The sequence below is a fragment of the Stereum hirsutum genome (genome assembly GCF_000264905.1).
Source record: "Stereum hirsutum FP-91666 SS1 unplaced genomic scaffold STEHIscaffold_2, whole genome shotgun sequence".
NCBI lineage: Eukaryota > Fungi > Basidiomycota > Agaricomycetes > Russulales > Stereaceae > Stereum > Stereum hirsutum.
This window is the reverse complement of record NW_006763132.1, coordinates 2002535-2019014: the sequence shown is the minus strand read 5'-3', so window position 1 is coordinate 2019014 and position 16480 is coordinate 2002535. Positions and strand designations below refer to the sequence as shown.

The 16480-nt window shown below is 49.1% G+C and overlaps 5 protein-coding genes across 5 annotated transcripts; 1 reads left to right on the top strand and 4 right to left on the bottom strand.

Moving 5' to 3' along the window:
• Nucleotides 1–1744: 1744 nt before the first annotated feature.
• On the bottom strand, nt 1745–4969 carry STEHIDRAFT_165558 (general substrate transporter). Its single transcript, XM_007299908.1, has 24 exons — nt 4831–4969; nt 4712–4773; nt 4648–4655; nt 4578–4588; nt 4501–4523; nt 4290–4444; nt 4166–4234; nt 4051–4108; nt 3773–3995; nt 3605–3705; nt 3402–3532; nt 3295–3345; nt 3215–3236; nt 3074–3157; nt 2919–3008; nt 2809–2862; nt 2742–2749; nt 2639–2683; nt 2571–2586; nt 2417–2504; nt 2348–2363; nt 2231–2292; nt 2142–2180; nt 1745–2081 (listed from the first exon to the last, which is right to left on the bottom strand). The coding sequence occupies exons 1-24, from the start codon at nt 4906–4908 to the stop codon at nt 1893–1895; spliced, it is 1683 nt and encodes a 560-aa protein (XP_007299970.1). The 5' UTR covers nt 4909–4969; the 3' UTR covers nt 1745–1892.
• Nucleotides 4970–5491: 522 nt separating this feature from the next.
• Nucleotides 5492–8073, bottom strand: STEHIDRAFT_182854 (uncharacterized protein; the record flags this gene model as incomplete). Its single annotated transcript, XM_007300278.1, has 19 exons — nt 5492–5759; nt 5824–5927; nt 6044–6077; nt 6135–6253; nt 6325–6413; nt 6485–6488; nt 6553–6622; nt 6702–6776; nt 6840–6865; nt 6918–6928; nt 6990–7038; nt 7094–7139; nt 7192–7311; nt 7376–7413; nt 7477–7668; nt 7736–7783; nt 7841–7856; nt 7929–7947; nt 8009–8073. The coding sequence occupies 19 exons, from the start codon at nt 8071–8073 to the stop codon at nt 5682–5684; spliced, it is 1203 nt and encodes a 400-aa protein (XP_007300340.1). The 3' UTR covers nt 5492–5681.
• A 488-nt stretch (nt 8074–8561) lies between these two features.
• Nucleotides 8562–10092, bottom strand: STEHIDRAFT_144569 (uncharacterized protein). The gene is made up of 5 exons (XM_007299907.1): nt 9813–10092; nt 9642–9735; nt 9475–9576; nt 8812–9407; nt 8562–8758 (listed from the first exon to the last, which is right to left on the bottom strand). Exons 1-4 carry the CDS (start codon nt 9993–9995, stop codon nt 8836–8838), a joined length of 951 nt encoding a protein of 316 aa, XP_007299969.1. The 5' UTR covers nt 9996–10092; the 3' UTR covers nt 8562–8758; nt 8812–8835.
• A 198-nt stretch (nt 10093–10290) lies between these two features.
• STEHIDRAFT_152845 (uncharacterized protein) lies at nt 10291–11487 on the top strand (the record flags this gene model as incomplete). The annotated part of the gene is made up of 2 exons (XM_007299906.1): nt 10291–10891; nt 10946–11487. The coding sequence occupies 2 exons, from the start codon at nt 10291–10293 to the stop codon at nt 11485–11487; spliced, it is 1143 nt and encodes a 380-aa protein (XP_007299968.1).
• A 1759-nt stretch (nt 11488–13246) lies between these two features.
• STEHIDRAFT_48578 (cysteine proteinase) lies at nt 13247–15275 on the bottom strand (the record flags this gene model as incomplete). Its single annotated transcript, XM_007299210.1, has 10 exons — nt 13247–13635; nt 13693–13999; nt 14059–14086; nt 14139–14175; nt 14239–14305; nt 14363–14458; nt 14516–14561; nt 14615–14688; nt 14752–14766; nt 14829–15275. The coding sequence occupies 10 exons, from the start codon at nt 15273–15275 to the stop codon at nt 13247–13249; spliced, it is 1506 nt and encodes a 501-aa protein (XP_007299272.1).
• Between the last annotated feature and the right edge of the window lie 1205 nt (nt 15276–16480).

Genomic DNA, 16480 nt, shown 5'->3' with positions numbered 1-16480 from the left:
CCGGCATTGCCATATTAGTTTCGCATGTGCTCGGGCGGCTAGTTATCGTTTACCACTTTCGATGTTCCCACCGGCAAACAGACGATGCTTGTTTGCATCCACTCTGTACAACACAGGCGACACGTCGTGTCTTGTAAGGAAATAATCTCTGTATAGTCTGTGCCATCTTGCCAGGGACGTTCTGGCCGCTATACCGTCATCGAAAGAGCTTTGTGATCTAGGTTCGTGGTGTGGGACATTCCCCTCTCTTTCTCCGAGACATCGTCCTCACCGAAACAGCGTCAGTCCTCACACGCCTCCTTCGTGGTCGTACTGTTGCTACTCTTCCGCAATTACAGATATTTGTGAAATTGCGAAGCTCTGCCCTAGCTGTCGCTCGTTACTTCCGCTCTTGTTCGACTGTGTGTACAGCCCGCCCGGCGGAAATTATATTTTCCCAGTCGTCTTCCCACCGTTGGCACCACCAAGTCTTATTGTTCTTGTCCAGGGCGGTAAGAGGACCCGCTCGCCATATGTCCCGCGCTGTTTCACTTCAATCCAATACCGTTATGGGTGCTTGATAATGAACACATTATTGCCTTCCTGTGCCGTCCCGACTCCTGAACTGTGGTCGAAAAAATGTATATAAAGCCACCTCGAGTGAGCGTTATTCCTCCAGAGCTCTCAACTCGAAAGCACTCTTCCACACACTCTCTATCCACCTACCCAACCCAAACTCTCACTCAATCACTTCTCCGTCCAAACACCTCACACACCCTCCCAATGGACTCCTTCAAGAACGACACCATTGTCTCTGCCTCTGCCGCCACCACAGAGAGCGAGGTCACGTCTCTGCCATCGGGCCCCGTAGAGTCGGAGAGCGGAGGTGGAAACTCGACTTATTGCGTTATTGCTTAGATCCGTACGTTTATTTTCGTTCGTGCGACCAAATACCTGCTCATTGAAACGCAGCTGACCATCTGCCTATAGGTCTTGTTGACGCCAACATCATTTATCATCCTGCACTCTTACCATCGTGATCATTCGTTCAGACCTTGCGAAGGGCTATGGGGATTCGCCATATTCATACTCCGGAGAAGGAGTTGTAGAGCATGAGGTGTGGTGTATGGTGTGGCGAGCAATTCGGACATTTCTTTTCGGGTTTTTTGTATGATTGTTGTTTTAGTTGCCCAGTAATGGATATTCTCATCCAGTGGCAAGTTTTGGGTTTACATTCGAGTGATTTCCTGGATGGCTTTCGCTGATAGCAGCAACGGTTTGAGTATACGGTGTTACTGAGAAAGGAAATTTGATCAAGAAGGTTGTTTCAAACTCCGCGTGCACATGTACAGCTATACTTCGAGCCTTCTCCATTTCTGTAGAGCGGAGGGGCAAAAGGACATACATTGAGAACCAGACGACAAAGCCTACCAGTCGACAAGCTCTAGACGTCCCTCTGCAACCCATGTATTGGAAGCAGTATTCGACAAGTGCCCGCCACAGCTTTTATAGTGCCCAATACCCTCGCTGTCTACAACAACGAAGCACTCCCCGATGGGGGCTGCGCCTTCGGTATCCATTTATTGTTGATGGCTCTTTGAGAGTCGAAGTTCATGGATCGGGGGTGACTATCGGATATTTTGCAGCTGGTGAATGTCTATCGAAGGACGACTGGGCGCGCTGTAGACTTCAGAGTCAGGTCAGAGAGGTATGAACTGTCGACCTTGCAGGGTCTGCATCAAAGCTAATGTAAACGATGCGGCCTGTAGCATTGGCAATACGAAGACAATTACAATCCGTCTTTATTCGACAGATAACTTAGGTACGCAGTTGAAAGAAATCATTTCATGGCATAGAACGGGACTATTGAGCAAATGGGTGACAGCGGAAATATCCATCTCATTATAGTATCGTCAAACCTTCTCTTTCTGGGAACTCTTGTCGTCGTTGTTGAATACATCTCCATGATCCTGACCAACCTTGTCGAGACCAAGGCGGCGGCTGATATCGGCATGTCGCTGCTGGTCTGCCAGTGCTGTCCCTGCAGAGTCGCCGAAGACCTCGTCCATTTCTTCCAAGGTAAGCCCTTTAGTTTCGGGCACCTGTACATCGCTTATTGTTAGGGACTTGAAGAATATGAATGATTGGAAAATGCAACGTACAAACATCCAGATGAAAACGCCGCCGAGGAAAGCCCATAGCTGTAAGAGGTCAGCGAGTGAGACATTGTGAGGGAGGTGACATAACTTACGCCGAAGAAGACAAACGTCCCGTAGCCAATATGAGCCAGCATAGTGGGGGTGACTTGGCCGACTGTCAAAACGATTCTGTTCAATAAGTCGTCCACAAAAACCTGCGTTGCACATACCAATAAAGTTGTTCATCTAAGGATAAAACGTCAGCACGGGGTATACGAATATGGTAACGCGTTACTGACCCAGTTTGAGGATGCGCCGATTGAAATACCCTTTCCACGGACACTCATGGGCCAGACCTCCGCCACGACTACCCATGATACGGGCCCCCTTTTGTCCGAAAAATCTTTTAGGCTTATCTCGTCCGAAATATATAGAGTTGTTCTTAAAACTCACCAACTATAACCAAAGGCTGCATGTCTATTAGCTTGTGATATCGCCTGGATGGTATCAACACAACTCACCAGCCGCAAAGACCCAGACAAATGCGCATGCAACCCATCCAGCGGCTGTACGATAAAACTGAGAACAACCTCCATATTGCAGAAAGAACAAAATGCCACATACCACGGTGCCTGCGAAACACTGTGGTCAACTTCTTGAATCTATACAATCATAGATGTAAATGACTCACGCAGGCCAATCGTCGGAGAATCTTGCGGTGAGGATTGCGACGATGAAGTGACACCTATTCTCAACACCGTTGATTAGACTGCCGCCACAGTATTCGACAACACCACTTACGCAGCCATAATGAACGCTCCAGAAATCAAGATGGGTTTGCGGCCAATTTTATCAATCCAGATAACAGCCGGGATGGTGGCTAGGAACATCCTAAGAGAAGTTCGCGTACATCTCAGAAGCGAGGCGGGCGGAAGTGGTGAATGATCATTTCTCACACAATGCCGACCACTCCGGTGGCAAGAAGCGAGTTTGTGTTGCCGGTCAAGCCGAGTTCTTGGAAGATAGTAGGTGCGTAGTAACTGGTGGGCTTGATGAGTCATGGCTCAGAGAAGTAAGTAACATCGCACGACACGTACAGGATCGCATTGACGCCCGTCCCTGTAAAAATCAACGAGTAAGCATCGGCACCAGCAGGAACATTAGAACAGATACAAGCATTGCTGGAAGAACATAGTAAGAGTCGTTATCAACAAACGGAAGAACAGAGCTAAAGACGGGGCATTAATGATTTGCACGGCAATCACAAAAAGCGTCAAAACGTACTCTTCGTTGTCAATAGACTTAGATAGCTATAGAACCCCAGTTTGAAGTCTGACTTGCGACTGCCATCTTGGAGGTGAGGGAACTTCTCCTGTGAGACTTCCTGTTCAAATACAACCTGGGCTTTGATCTCCCTGAAACAAAATATATATTTTTTAAAAAAAGAATAAAAAGAAATTGAAAAACACGTATTCCGGACCACTCACAAGAACTCAATCTGCACTAGTTCGTCATCCACGGGAAGATAGCGTGCGCGGGCTAAAACGGTCAAGGCCTCTTCTTCACGTCCTTTGTTCATCAGCCACCTCTATTTAATGATTGGCCACACCCCACTGTGAGCGAAGGAGATCACGGAGGAGATAAGGACGGCGTACCGGTGAGAACGGCATGAAAAGCACGCCAACGCCGAGAATAATGGCGGGAACTAATTGTAAGGCAATGGGGATACGCCATGCAGCCTCGCTCTGTGTGTCGCCAGAACCACCGATGAAGTTCGTTCCGTAATCGATCCAGAAAGATACCATGATCCCAAAGGTGATCGCAAGCTGTTGGAGAGCTACGAGACTGCCTCTAACCTCGGGAGGTGCAACCTCCGCACTATAAACAACGTCAGCGGTACGGATCAATGATATTATATTTAAAAATAAATCACTTGTATAAGGGGACGGCAGCACTTAAGGCCCCCACACCCATACCCGTCACAAATCGACCTGTGACATACCGCGTGGTCATTGGAGTGCCCTTATATAGAGAGTAAACTCACTGACCTCCGTAGATGGATGACGGCTGGAAGGCGGCGGTTTGTACAATGACGCCAATGCAGAACACGATAACGGCTGTGGGCGCACTTCATCATTTTTGTCCTGACTCGTTCAGAAGTCACCCACATACCGAGTAGAATGGTGTACTTCCTGGACAATTTGTCTGTGAGAAACCCGCTGACGAGGACTCCAAACCACGCTCCCAACTCCAGGATAGACACAAGCCAGCCCTTGGTATTAGTGTCATCAACTGCTGACGCCATCCTCTGTTCAAAGTTATGCATCCTGTCCAACGAGGTGAGCAGATCGCGAGAAGTTTGTCCATGAAATAAGCATCGTACCCAAGGACTCCAGAAAAAACACCCTGGCATGAGGCTGTCAGTGTATATCTTACTAGATCCTACAGTGACCAACATACCTGATTGTAACCTATCGTACCACATGTGCGTCAAGCAACTGTGTCGAGTCAAGCTTAGTCAAGAACGTACCATAAAGCCTACACGAATATTGGTCAGAACGGACACATTGGAAGTTGTGTTAAGAGAAACCTACAAGCCACCGAGAGATGCGAAGACCGCAGTTGCGAATACTCTGCGGTTGTGCACCAAACCAGCCTGTGCGAGCGGACGGATAAGACAAATAGTCTCGCCATAGGTAGAGGTTGGACGTACCCATCCTGACTGGCCGGCCAGTGCTTTCCTACGGGTAGCAGCATATGAGACTGCAGAAACATCTCCTCCACCAGCCATTATGACGTGCGTGCTAGAGTGAGTTCGAACTACTGGGGATTCGTTAAGGCCCGCAGAAACGTCGGAAGGGAGACTCGACAAACCCCCACGCCGAACATTGTGTTTATATACCTACTTTGCCTTCTCTCAAGGTCAGCTGGTACATTCAAGGAACAGACCCCGCCCCGCGTTAGAATTCTGTGAGAAGCTTAAGGCGTACTAGGGTCTATCCGGATGCATCATGGGTACGAGGAAGAAACGTTGACACGGCGTGAGGTCGGTCCGGCAAGAGACGCATCGTCGCCATCATTCTTGCGTCAGTCAACTCTCTCCACTTATCAGTTACTTACACTGTTTGCACAAGTCGAAGCATCCAACGAAAAAGTCTCATCGGGGAAGGAGTCGTCGTGAGTATCATAGAGGTCGGATTGAAGCAACTCGGCACTAACCATACCGGCTAGCCCCGGACAACGGTGATTGGTGGCTTGCTACAGTGCCGACTGGTCGCAATCGAAAACGCAAGCTACATTTGCACTGTACTTACGTTTGCGCAGCGCAGTGAGCGCATCTCATATTTAGCTATCAAACCATCTTTGGGAAGAATGTATTTCCTGCCTCTGTGTCAGTACAACCCACGCGCACCTCCATTCGGACTAATAGTAGAAATCCTTACTTGCAGCCCTACAGATAGAAACCCCAAGGTACACTGTATATAGTCAACTTCATCATGAATCGCATCGTCACGAAGCTGTTCTAACCCCTTTTTCTCATCGTTCATACCCATCGATGACGGTTTACAAGAATGGTTCGAGAGCTTGTGGCAGGATGGATGGGATGGCAGGGCCGCTAGGAGGCTCGATCGATTGGTAGTACTGTATAAAGAGAGCGGAAGATAAGCAAGCGACCCAGCCGCAAAATACAAAGGCGAGAACTTACATCGCCCCACCATTGCCCCGCAGCCCACCAGAGAGCGCCCAACCACACTCCGCCTGCCTCCTGAAGCGTGCACAGAGCGCCTTGAACGGCCTCAATACAAACATCTGCGGGGTACGGGGTACGGGGTACGGGGTGCGGAATACGAAATGCGGGGTGCGGGGTGAGTGCGGGGAAGAATGAGCATTCTGGATATGCAAAGGAATCTAGGCCGAGAACTTACCATTCGACCCAGCACCCATCTCGCCGAGGAAGCCCTGAAGCCTTGGTCAGAGGCACTCCTTGAAACAATCATGCTTGACAATGAGGCTTACCTTGATGTTGTTCGCGATCAGCCATGAAGTGGCATCTGCGAGCCTGGAGGCGCCGATATCACTGGAAACGCAGACATCGGAAGTTCCAGAGCCGTCAGAGTCCAGGTATTGGTGCATTTCTGTGTTTCATGAAGGGAGAGAAAATAGACCATCAACAAATATTGGCAGGGTTATTCCGGCGTGTACTCACCGATGGCGACATTGTTGTTTGGGTCGGCTGCATTGATGCCTGTGAAAGCAGCGGCGTTTCCTGACGATGTCCAGGTCCACGCCCCAGTCCTTCATGGCACAGGCAGAAAGATTAGGATCATTCGACTCTTTCCTTAAACCGGCAGGGCCAAGTGACGTACCAAGCTGAAGAGTGGCGGCAAAGAAAGGCATGAGATGGTTATCACGGATGGACAACGGAGGTACGTACAGGTTCCCTCAACCATGATGAGCTGAGTGGTTGCGCCAGCGGCCCTAACACCTTTGATACCTGCCGCCATCTACAAGGATTTCGAAATCCAGGCATTGGTATGACGGATAGGTACCTCCTTCGATCAAGAAAGCGTTGAGTATACTTACCAAGTCAAAAACGGTCGTGGCGGGGATATCATGCGGCTCGTTCATCAAGTCGAAAATGACGTTGTCGTTAGTTTTCTGTGGCATGAAAATGAGTCGCCACGATACTAACATCCAGGTGAAGGCGAAGTAGGCACTCACGAACTCAGTAGCCAAGTTCGTCCAGACTAAAAAAAGTATCAGTATAGCCAAACACCGGGGAAATTTGTGTAAACTGACACGTCTGGAAGCTGGATATGATGGATTAGAACTCAGCTGCCACGATCGCATGTGTCAGGAGGAAAAGCGTACTCGGAAGTGCTCGTGATTGTGGCGCCATTGTAGATCATGTAGTTGTGCGCTATACGATGACCTTAGTAACCCTCTTCAGAGTTTCGATCACCTTGAGAACTTACGTTCGATAAGAACGAAACCACCCTTTCCTGTGATATAACTAACAGTCTGACGGGGGAGTCAGCGTAGTGAAATAGACAAAGATTGAATTCCAAGTTACCGAGGAGAGACCGCTGAAGTAAGTCTGGTTGAAGGCACCAGTCATTCCGGTCGAGGGAGGAACCATACGCTCCATCAAGAATGGAACCCGGAAGGTGTTGAAGCCAAGGTTCATGAAGTACTATTGTCGGAGCGGAAATACATTAGCAATCTTTCGAAAAAAGGGATGAGAGAAAAAAACGCACGTCGATACTGCTGGGCGCGGGCCAGATATAATCCGTACCTATACGTTATGACGGTTCAGTCTATCGTTTTGAGAAGAACAGAGGCAAGTCATCGTACGCACCGAGAGCGCCGGGGATGACGGTGTTACCGAACTCAGCGCCAGATTCGTTGACACCGAAGTACTGGAACTTAGTAGTCGCGTTCGAGCAGAGTGGGTTTGTGGACCCGGTGGGAGCCGGGGCAGAGCTTGTCGTGGACGGCGAAGTGATTGGGGTAGTGGTAGCGGAAGTGCCAGCAAGACATTGATAGTAGTCTGCGTGACTTCGTCAGTGACTATTGCGGACAACGAATGACGACGAAGCGTCAATACTGAAACTTACAGTCGTTGAGGTGGGTACAGACAAGGCCAGCGTCACAGGTTGTGTCCCCTGTCACAACCAAGGCCGTCAGTGAAGTAAGAAAAGAGAATACGATGATCATCATACCAGTCCATCCGACACCCTGAGAACCACACAGAAATATGTCAGTCCTCACGACCTTCAGCGAGTTTTGTAAACAGTGTTAGATACGTACACCACACTGTCCATAGATACTGCGTAGAAATACATCAGTTTCTTGTCATAATCCAAGCACGAAAGATAAAGAAGACATACGATACTGAAAGAGCCGGTGCGCTCATGGCCAAGGCCACGAGAGATATGGTAAGTGACTTGAACATTGTGACGTATGCCCAGGAGGTATACGACGATGACGGGTAGAAAGGGGACACAACTGCTACGTGCCCTCGCTGGTGTTATATACACCGTCAGTTTGTGCATGCAGTACACACCTAGCGTGACCTGTTTCTCAAAACCGTCAATAATCCGAGCATCACCCATCTTGAGTCCCGAGCGACCATCACGAGGCAAGTCAGTGTACTCCAGATATGTCAAATAGGAAGCTTAAACCTCGGACATAGTTACCGTCTTTGCAGATCAAACGTAGACGTGGCATCACCTTGAGAGAAGTAGCGGCCGAGACATCTTGAGAGAAAAATCGAGCACATGAGCTTTTCGGAGAGCATGCCAAGCATGCTATAATTCATCCCACTCTATGTCAGGCTTAAGATACGTGCAAGAAACTCGGACTGTCTATGCCAAAGGCACAAAGATAGTTAAGGAGCTCGGGGAGCGCATGAGACATAAATAAGAAGCAAGAGAGAGGCTGGCCGGAATACATAATCCGGCAGATTATTGGAAGTATCTCGAGCGAGCCCGAGGTCTAACCTTCCCTAATATCGATTTGGAAGGTTCGACCATCATCTAGACCCAGTAGATACAAAGGTAAGAGGTCTTGGCTAGGCTGAGGGGCGTTGAGTGGAATCAAGCCCAGTACAACTGATGGGCTACAAATAAGTAATTCACCTGGTACAAGATATGTCAGCTCAATCTAGGAAAAGAATCATATTCGTACCCACATTATTCTTACATCACAAGTTCGTCTACCGGACATTGGAGCCACCATACCCTGTGCTTCTCCTCATTGAGCCCAAGCCCGATGCCCCCTCTCCGAGACTCGTCGAACCGAATCTAGACGTCGAATCCGAACTCGGCTGCCGTCCGAAGAGCCTTCCGCTACTCGACGCAGTCGGCCGTCTACGTTCCCGCTCCCAATCCCATTCTCTCCTTCGTTCTCGTTCACGTTGAACCCTATCGAACTCGGTATCGACTCGTCCGCCGCGATTGCGATTCATGAAGTAGGTCCCAAGACCGCCCAAAGCCAAACCTGTCCAGAAATTCCCCGCTCCTAGACCGCTGGCACCCGCAGAGGGCTGCCCGGTTGTGGAAGACGAAGGGTATTTCGAGTATGGCGGCGGTGTGTCCGTACCATCGCTGTAAGGACTGCGGTTTGGAAACCATCCACCACCGGAAGGACCAGGTGCAGGAGGATGTTGAGAAGAAGAACCGGGCGTGCGTGGACGTTCGCCCAAGCATGATTTCAAGAAAGCGTAAATTATGAATGCCAATATACCGAACCAAAGAGCGTAGAAGACAAGGGAAGCCAAGTTCTCCGCTGCGAGTTACAAAATAAATGAGCGGAGAATAAAAGACATACGAGGATGGAAAGGAAGTCAACCTACAGGAGAACCAATCACTATGATCAGAGTAAGACTGTCTGTCGCTTCCAGTATTTCTAAGTTTATTTGGAACCTGCACCAAGCGATACTCAAGGCCGCAGGAGCCTAAATTGGATATATGTGATTTTTGGGAGTCAAGTTTATACGAGTCCTTCGGAATAAAGACATACCTTTGAGAACATATGAGTCTCCGGGAGAAGACCACCCTTCGCAAGACACTTGTACTCTCCCGAAACGCAATGCTTCTGGAAGGTCCGCCTCACACTGTACGAACGAACCACAAGGTCAGAATAGTGCGAGTGACCCATTCATTCGGCTAAGATGTTATAGTAAACACTGGCCTTCCAATCTACGTCAACTCCTTCACCACCTTGATTGACACAGCGTACAACATCAGGTTCGAAAAGGTCGCATGGTCCTCCGACGCACTGTAGCTGTTGAATAGGTTTTCCTCGCCGAGAGGTGGTCAGAGAGTCTTTATAGAAGGTTAATGCCTGAATAGTGGAAAGAGCGATACGAGACATGAGCTAGAATATTGCTTCAGCACCAGAAATCAATGGCGGTAAGTAACGAGGATCGCCGTTGATAATGATTTGAATACCCCGTCTGTGTTCGACTATGAGAGCGTTCGTGTCAAGATCCAACTTTGAGGCCACGTTGCCAACTGGTATGACGTGTACCGATCACTTCAGTGCCACCGCCACCTACCGCCACACAATTAAGCCTTTATGCACCTTCTTTCGTACTTACCAGTAACCGTGACTTGGACATCAGTCTCTTACAGTCCCATCGTTCTGACGATCAGCAAACTTTTGAGAAATGGATGCTACACCAGCGTACATTGAATCCACCTTTTCCCGCAGACCGATCTACGATGGTATTTTCTCTGGCATCTCTGCCGTCGATATCACTCGTGTCAGCTTCACGTCACGTCTCTTGCACGCAGCTGCTCAGGAATACTCTGTCAGGGCGTACAGTATCAATCGTCACCTATCCCGATTTTTCCATGATCCTCTAGGGTTTCGTTCACTACAAGCACAGACCGGGACGTTGATCTCTGGATCTAATGCTCTGCAGTTCATGGATCGAACCATCTGGCCAGACTCCGACATGGATGTCTATACACATCCGGGGTTTGCGAAGAGGGTGGGACACTGGTTGATAGAGAAGGAGGGCTTCGTATTTGCTCCATCAGCGGAGCAGCCAGCGACATTTTTGGAAGCCGTACCACCATGGACTCCGTTCCATGAACGCAAGGAGATCGATGAGATCGTCGAGGATGCTATGGCGGGGATGTATCCTGGCACCGGCATCCATGCTATCTACACATTCAAGAAGGAGAAAGAAGATAAGACACTGTCCGTACAGATCATATCGTCGAACGAATCACCTTTCGCTTGCATTCTTGGCTTCCATTCCAGTATGTGCTACGGTATTCCGTTAGCTTTTGTTGTCTGACATTCAGCCTCACTAGCATGCGTCATGAACTTTATTGCATACAATGCTGCGTACTCTCTCTATCCTTACACAACGTTCGAGCGACGTTTAACTCTCTCCATGCGACGCCACAAGTATGCCCAACTTGTGGTTCTCAAAAAATATCACGATCGTGGGTGGCGTCCCGTACGCTCGTCAACTTGGCCCAACCAGTCCTTTTATGTGGAGCGCAACCGTCGAGTCGGTGATCGACACACTTGGACCATCCCATTCGACGTGACGGACGTCGAAGGGCCGTGTGCCTTATCATCCTCTTCACAACCGCTGACGAACGACCCCGCGGTGGAGAATACTTGGATGATGGTGGATGGAAGGGACTTCTTTGGCAAAGCTGTCGTGAACAAGATGCGATATTTCACTGTCACATCCCCCGTACTTCGCTATGTGTACGGCATCGCAGAGCGGCCTCTCTATATGGCGCTTTCGAACGCGGCTCTGGACAAAGAGCGGCTTCAACCGATGCCTTCCGATGGTGACGTGGATGAGAATTCCTTGCGGGAAAGTGGATGGAAGTGGTAAGATTATTTTGCACAAATCATTATTAAACTGCACTGATATTGGTCTGAATTTCGTCAATGTGGGACGAGCTGGTACCTGAGGTTCGGGAGGCTTATTATCGACGCATTCGGGAGCGTAGCAGTACCGCTGGAGTGCAGAGTGATACGGAGGATATTCGTCGGCTTCTGGCTAGAGCCTTCTTCGAATAAGCACCTTCCTCATGTCCTCTTGCCGAGTCACAACGTTGGCCTCGATTATATGCGTTTACGAAGAACGGCCGCATTTGATGGTATTGTCGACTTTGAGTACTACGTCGAGATGATAGACACAGAGATCTTACACTCGTTTTGAGAACAATGGTGATGTATGGACATGACGATAAAAGAATAACACAAGGGTGCCAAACACGTGAAGGTCCCACCTTCAAATTATCTTGGACATGGTGAGGTAGTTCCTGATTATGCTGCCGTGTCTACAGCGTAAATATGCGTTAGTACTTGAAAAAAGGCTTACAATCGTATCGCAGAACATACCTCAGCTGGCCTTTGATGACAGCGGCACACTCCTTATGTGTGTACACCCGTAGGCCAACAATGACGGATTCTTTCTCGGGATTGTCCTAGGGGCAACAGAGCAAGATGAGCTAGTACAACCGACACGCACGGGGAAATTGAAACTTACATCCTCCGCAAAAATCTCCTGAACTTCGGGGTCAGCGAGCGTGATCTCCAGCATTTGGTGCCCCGTCCTGTGCCCATTATTTTTCATGCAATCCTCGCACAAATCGAATCCACCATGTCCGCAACAAACGACGCTGTGACATACACATGCGTCAAAATTAGTACAAGAAATGTAAATGAGATGGACATGGGCGGGACTCACTCCAGGCAACGGAATCTCGATCCCGCGATAGAGCCTTTACATCCGTTGCAGGTATACCCTATGTGAACATTTGCTGGTTCGGGTGATGGCTTCACGTCTGCATCCTTCTTGACCTCTTCCTCAACGACGTGGCCATTTTCCTTGCTGGGCTGTCCTTCCGTCGTGCCGGTACCATTCAATCCACCCCCCTTATCTTCTGACCCATCTGCCGATTTGTTCTTCGTCGGATCTATCGGGTGCACCGTCGAGGTAGAGGTCACTCCCACTGCAGCCTTGTCAGCAGAAGACGTCTCCGTCACTCCCGACGGTAAAGCGAATGGGGAACCAACAGCCTGAGGAGACACGGTGATCTCAACCGGGGTAGTAGCAGAAATGGAATTCGCGGCCACGACGACTCCTTCAGCAGGAGTAGTCGTGACACTACTAGAAGTGGATTTTGGTGGACGGAAGGTGGCCTCGCGCTTCTTACGATGTTCTTCGTATAGACTATGCATGAGAATTTCCATCTTCGTGATGTCCATGCCAGTGAAAGTCTCCTCGGTGATAGGCATGTCCTCACCGTAGTCACTACATTAAGCTATCATTCAGCGTGGTCTTTCACTGACGGATGGAAGGAACAATACATACGATGGTCTGAAGTCTATGTACGAAGGTTGATGTCAATCCCAGTTTACTTGACTGCTACGACCGGAAGGAACGTGAAAGACGTACTGGCAGCAATGGACATGCTTCGTAGTCCTTCCGACGTCTTCTGGAGCATCTTCCTCTGCGGAGTTTCGGGTATGACCTGTGCCGGATCCTTCGGGACCATGTCTTCTTGGGCGAAATTTGGAGGCAACCTCTCTACTCTAATCTGAGGCGTCATTCCAATGCCATATTAGTGGAAATGGGTTGGAAATCATGAGAAGTTAGGCACCTGCACGACATAATCGCCCGCCTCTAGAAACGCCTCCAAATTGACGCTCCGGTCCCAAAATTTGTTGTGAGTGGACATAGAGACCGGGTCATCTTGGCCTTCCTTGAAGATCTGGCAGTGCAGACTGAAGGTATAGTGGCTCGATAGACCGCGGAAGTATCGGGTATCAAGCTGTGCGAGCACGATTACAGCATCTGTATCTTTGGAGAGCGAGAAAGTGAAGGAGACGTCGCCATAGTTCGTGGGTCGCGGGTAAGTTGCCAGGTTTGCTAATAACCAGAGCTGGCTACAGGACCATTGCTCGTCAAATAGTCGGCATTTCTCAACAACATCCCAAGCTTGCAGGAAGTCGGAGTATTCCATGATGAATTCTGTAATCGAAGGTTATTGAACAGTGATGAAGAATCAATCATAATATGTCACTATACCTCCATCGTCTCCGAACTTATAGTCGAGAGCGGAAAGCGCCTCCAACCACTGTCCCTCCCACTCCTTACTCCCATCGCTCCACCTTCCAGTCCACTCATACATACCCCACGGATTTCGGACTTTCAGGAACCTCTTTCCATTGAACTCGATGGCTTTGATGACAGAGTATGTATGATTTACGACGAGTCCATTCGTAAGAGTCGTGCCAGTCATGTTCATGGTATTCGGATTATAGCAAGCAAAGGCACGATCTTCTCGGACGTTCAGTAGTTCGCTCTTCCAGAATTCGTCGGGGTCGAGGATGTCCTAGCAGTTCGGCGTCAGTCATGGCTCTAATACACTACACCGTTTCTATATAGACGGACCTGTGTGTACATCAAAGTCGATACAGCACTGTGTAAGTGAAGTCAGCGGCATGGTAATGTTACGAAAGGAGACGGCTTACCCGGTCAGGTCTTCCACTGCTTCGTTCGTATATCCTCCTATAGAACAGAGTGAGTATTTGGAGAGCTTATCAAGTCCATGTTCACTTGTCTCTTGCTGACCTTCTAGGGATGCATAGTCTCCGTGCAGCTTAGCATAAGCTTTCTCGATTAGAGGCACCCAAGTTTCCTGAGTTTGAGCGTCAGCACGCCAAAGATACTTTGCACAAATGACAGCCGAGCATACGTTTTCTTCCCGAGACTTTCCGAAGTAAAGGGCTTTGCTTCCCTTTCGTGCGTCTTTTGCATACGCATCTTGGTCGTTCTTATACAACATATGCTCCTAATAACCTAGTGAATCGGCTTTTGCATTTTATAAATTGTGATCTCGAAGACTTACTCTGTCCGTGAGAGCCGTCCAGCGGGGAACTTTCACGAAGAGAAGACTAGGAGTGCAGTCAGCAATCTACAATGATAACGACCCGATGAGATAACTCACTCGTCGATAATGACGTCCACCCATCCCGAGTCTCTCCAGAAAATGAAACCGTAGATACCGACTTTTTCATCTCTCTGTTGGTTCACGAATCACGAATTAATACCAGATTAGCTTTGTGGTACCCATCGACGACTGACCTCCACACATATTTGCTATACGAGGGAAATGTCAGAACATCGAGTGAAGCTCGTCACGATTACTGTATCGCTCTTACTTCGATCAGTCCAGCGGTCGCCACCACAGCCAGTGCGCTGAGGAACCAGCAGTCACCCAGGTAGCCTTGTGCAATATCGCTTGCCGTCGCACCATCCACGAAGAACTTAGGATCGTGGAATATCTGAGTAACGCGCAGGGCCTCCGTAGGTGTATACTTCTTGGGGTTGGGTTCCACAATGATACCGTGCAGGCAGTTGTCTCGATCCTCCAATAAGTCGAAATCGATATCCCTACGACATGCATCGAATTCAGCACATGAAATCAGAGTGTCCGTGGGCAGACGACGGAAATGGACTCGCCGGTATCGTCTGTTCCCTCTCCGACAGTCCTTCGCCAATTTCTGAACCTTGCTTCGACACCTCGAAATAGCCTGATCCAGCTCAGCAGTCACGATTAACCCTGCCTTGTTGATCCTTGGCCTGCCTGTCAACTCTGTAGGCTGCATATCTGATGTAGAGTCTCGAGGTGTTGGGACCGGGAAGTGTCCTGGTACCCTGGGAGTGCTCGGAGATGCCAGACTGACATGATTGAAGCCGGCAGCTGGAACAGAGTAAAGCGCCTGTAGGTTGACCATAGTGATATTGTATGCAAAGTGATGGAATAGTATAAATAAGCTGGATGCCCTCCAAGTCGCGTTTTATAGTGTCTGCTCGGTCCAATATCATGACCATGATGCGCATCAACGCCATCTTCGTGTTGGATCGTTGTGAAGGGGATTCCAGTGCAACAAAAGACAGCAAGGGGATAAATATCAAAAGCGAGCGCCAGCTTCAATCCACAGAACGAAAAGGAGGCCGGAGGCTGTAACGCACGGGAAGTAATCAATCAACATGCTGGACGGAGAGGGAATTGAGAATAAGCATAAGGAAACCACACGACAAAGTAGAGACGTAATCACGTACGGCTTGGTCGGAACAATGATTGCGCAGTGATGTTAGATTGAATTACTCTACGCGACCTTGAGTTCTTTGTTAAATATCTGCAAAACCGTACGTAGAGCCAGCTCCGAGAAGGCCGGAGGTTTCTTGAGGACTATGACCGTTTGTGAAAGTGTTTGAAGCAAACCAAGTTGGGTCAAGTCTAAAGCAGTTCAGGCTCAGGAACTTAAGAAGGACTGGCATCAAGAAGAACAAAAATCTTAAGTACTTAGTTACGCGCATAGACAAGAGTTTGGTGACTGAGCACGAGCTTAGGCCATGTTCGACGATTGTGATATTCCTGTGGGCGAAGAGGCGAGGATGATACCCAGAGATTAAATGACACCGCCCGCGAACTTTGTGCCCGATCTGATCTATGTCGCCAGCAACGAGCTGGAAGGGGTACCGAAAGAGATGAACGGCTGGTTATGTGGTGAACATGGAGTTTAACGCTGCTCTCTAGGTGTTTTCCATGATGATCATTCGAGTTGAACGCGCGACGGCGGCCGCGCTGCGCGCAAGTTCAAGTTTTCCGCGTAGAAACTCCGGGACGGGAACAGCCGGGGTTCCGGGAGGAGCCACTTGCGTGGTGCACTGAAGAGAACGACTGTCTTCCTCGATCTTTGAGTCTGTATTTCGAGATTATGGCGCACTTAGGATGGGGAGACCTTTGTTTTGTATTGCTAGGTATACAATACAGTGTAGATACAACTTCTATCGTGCTCTTACTTCC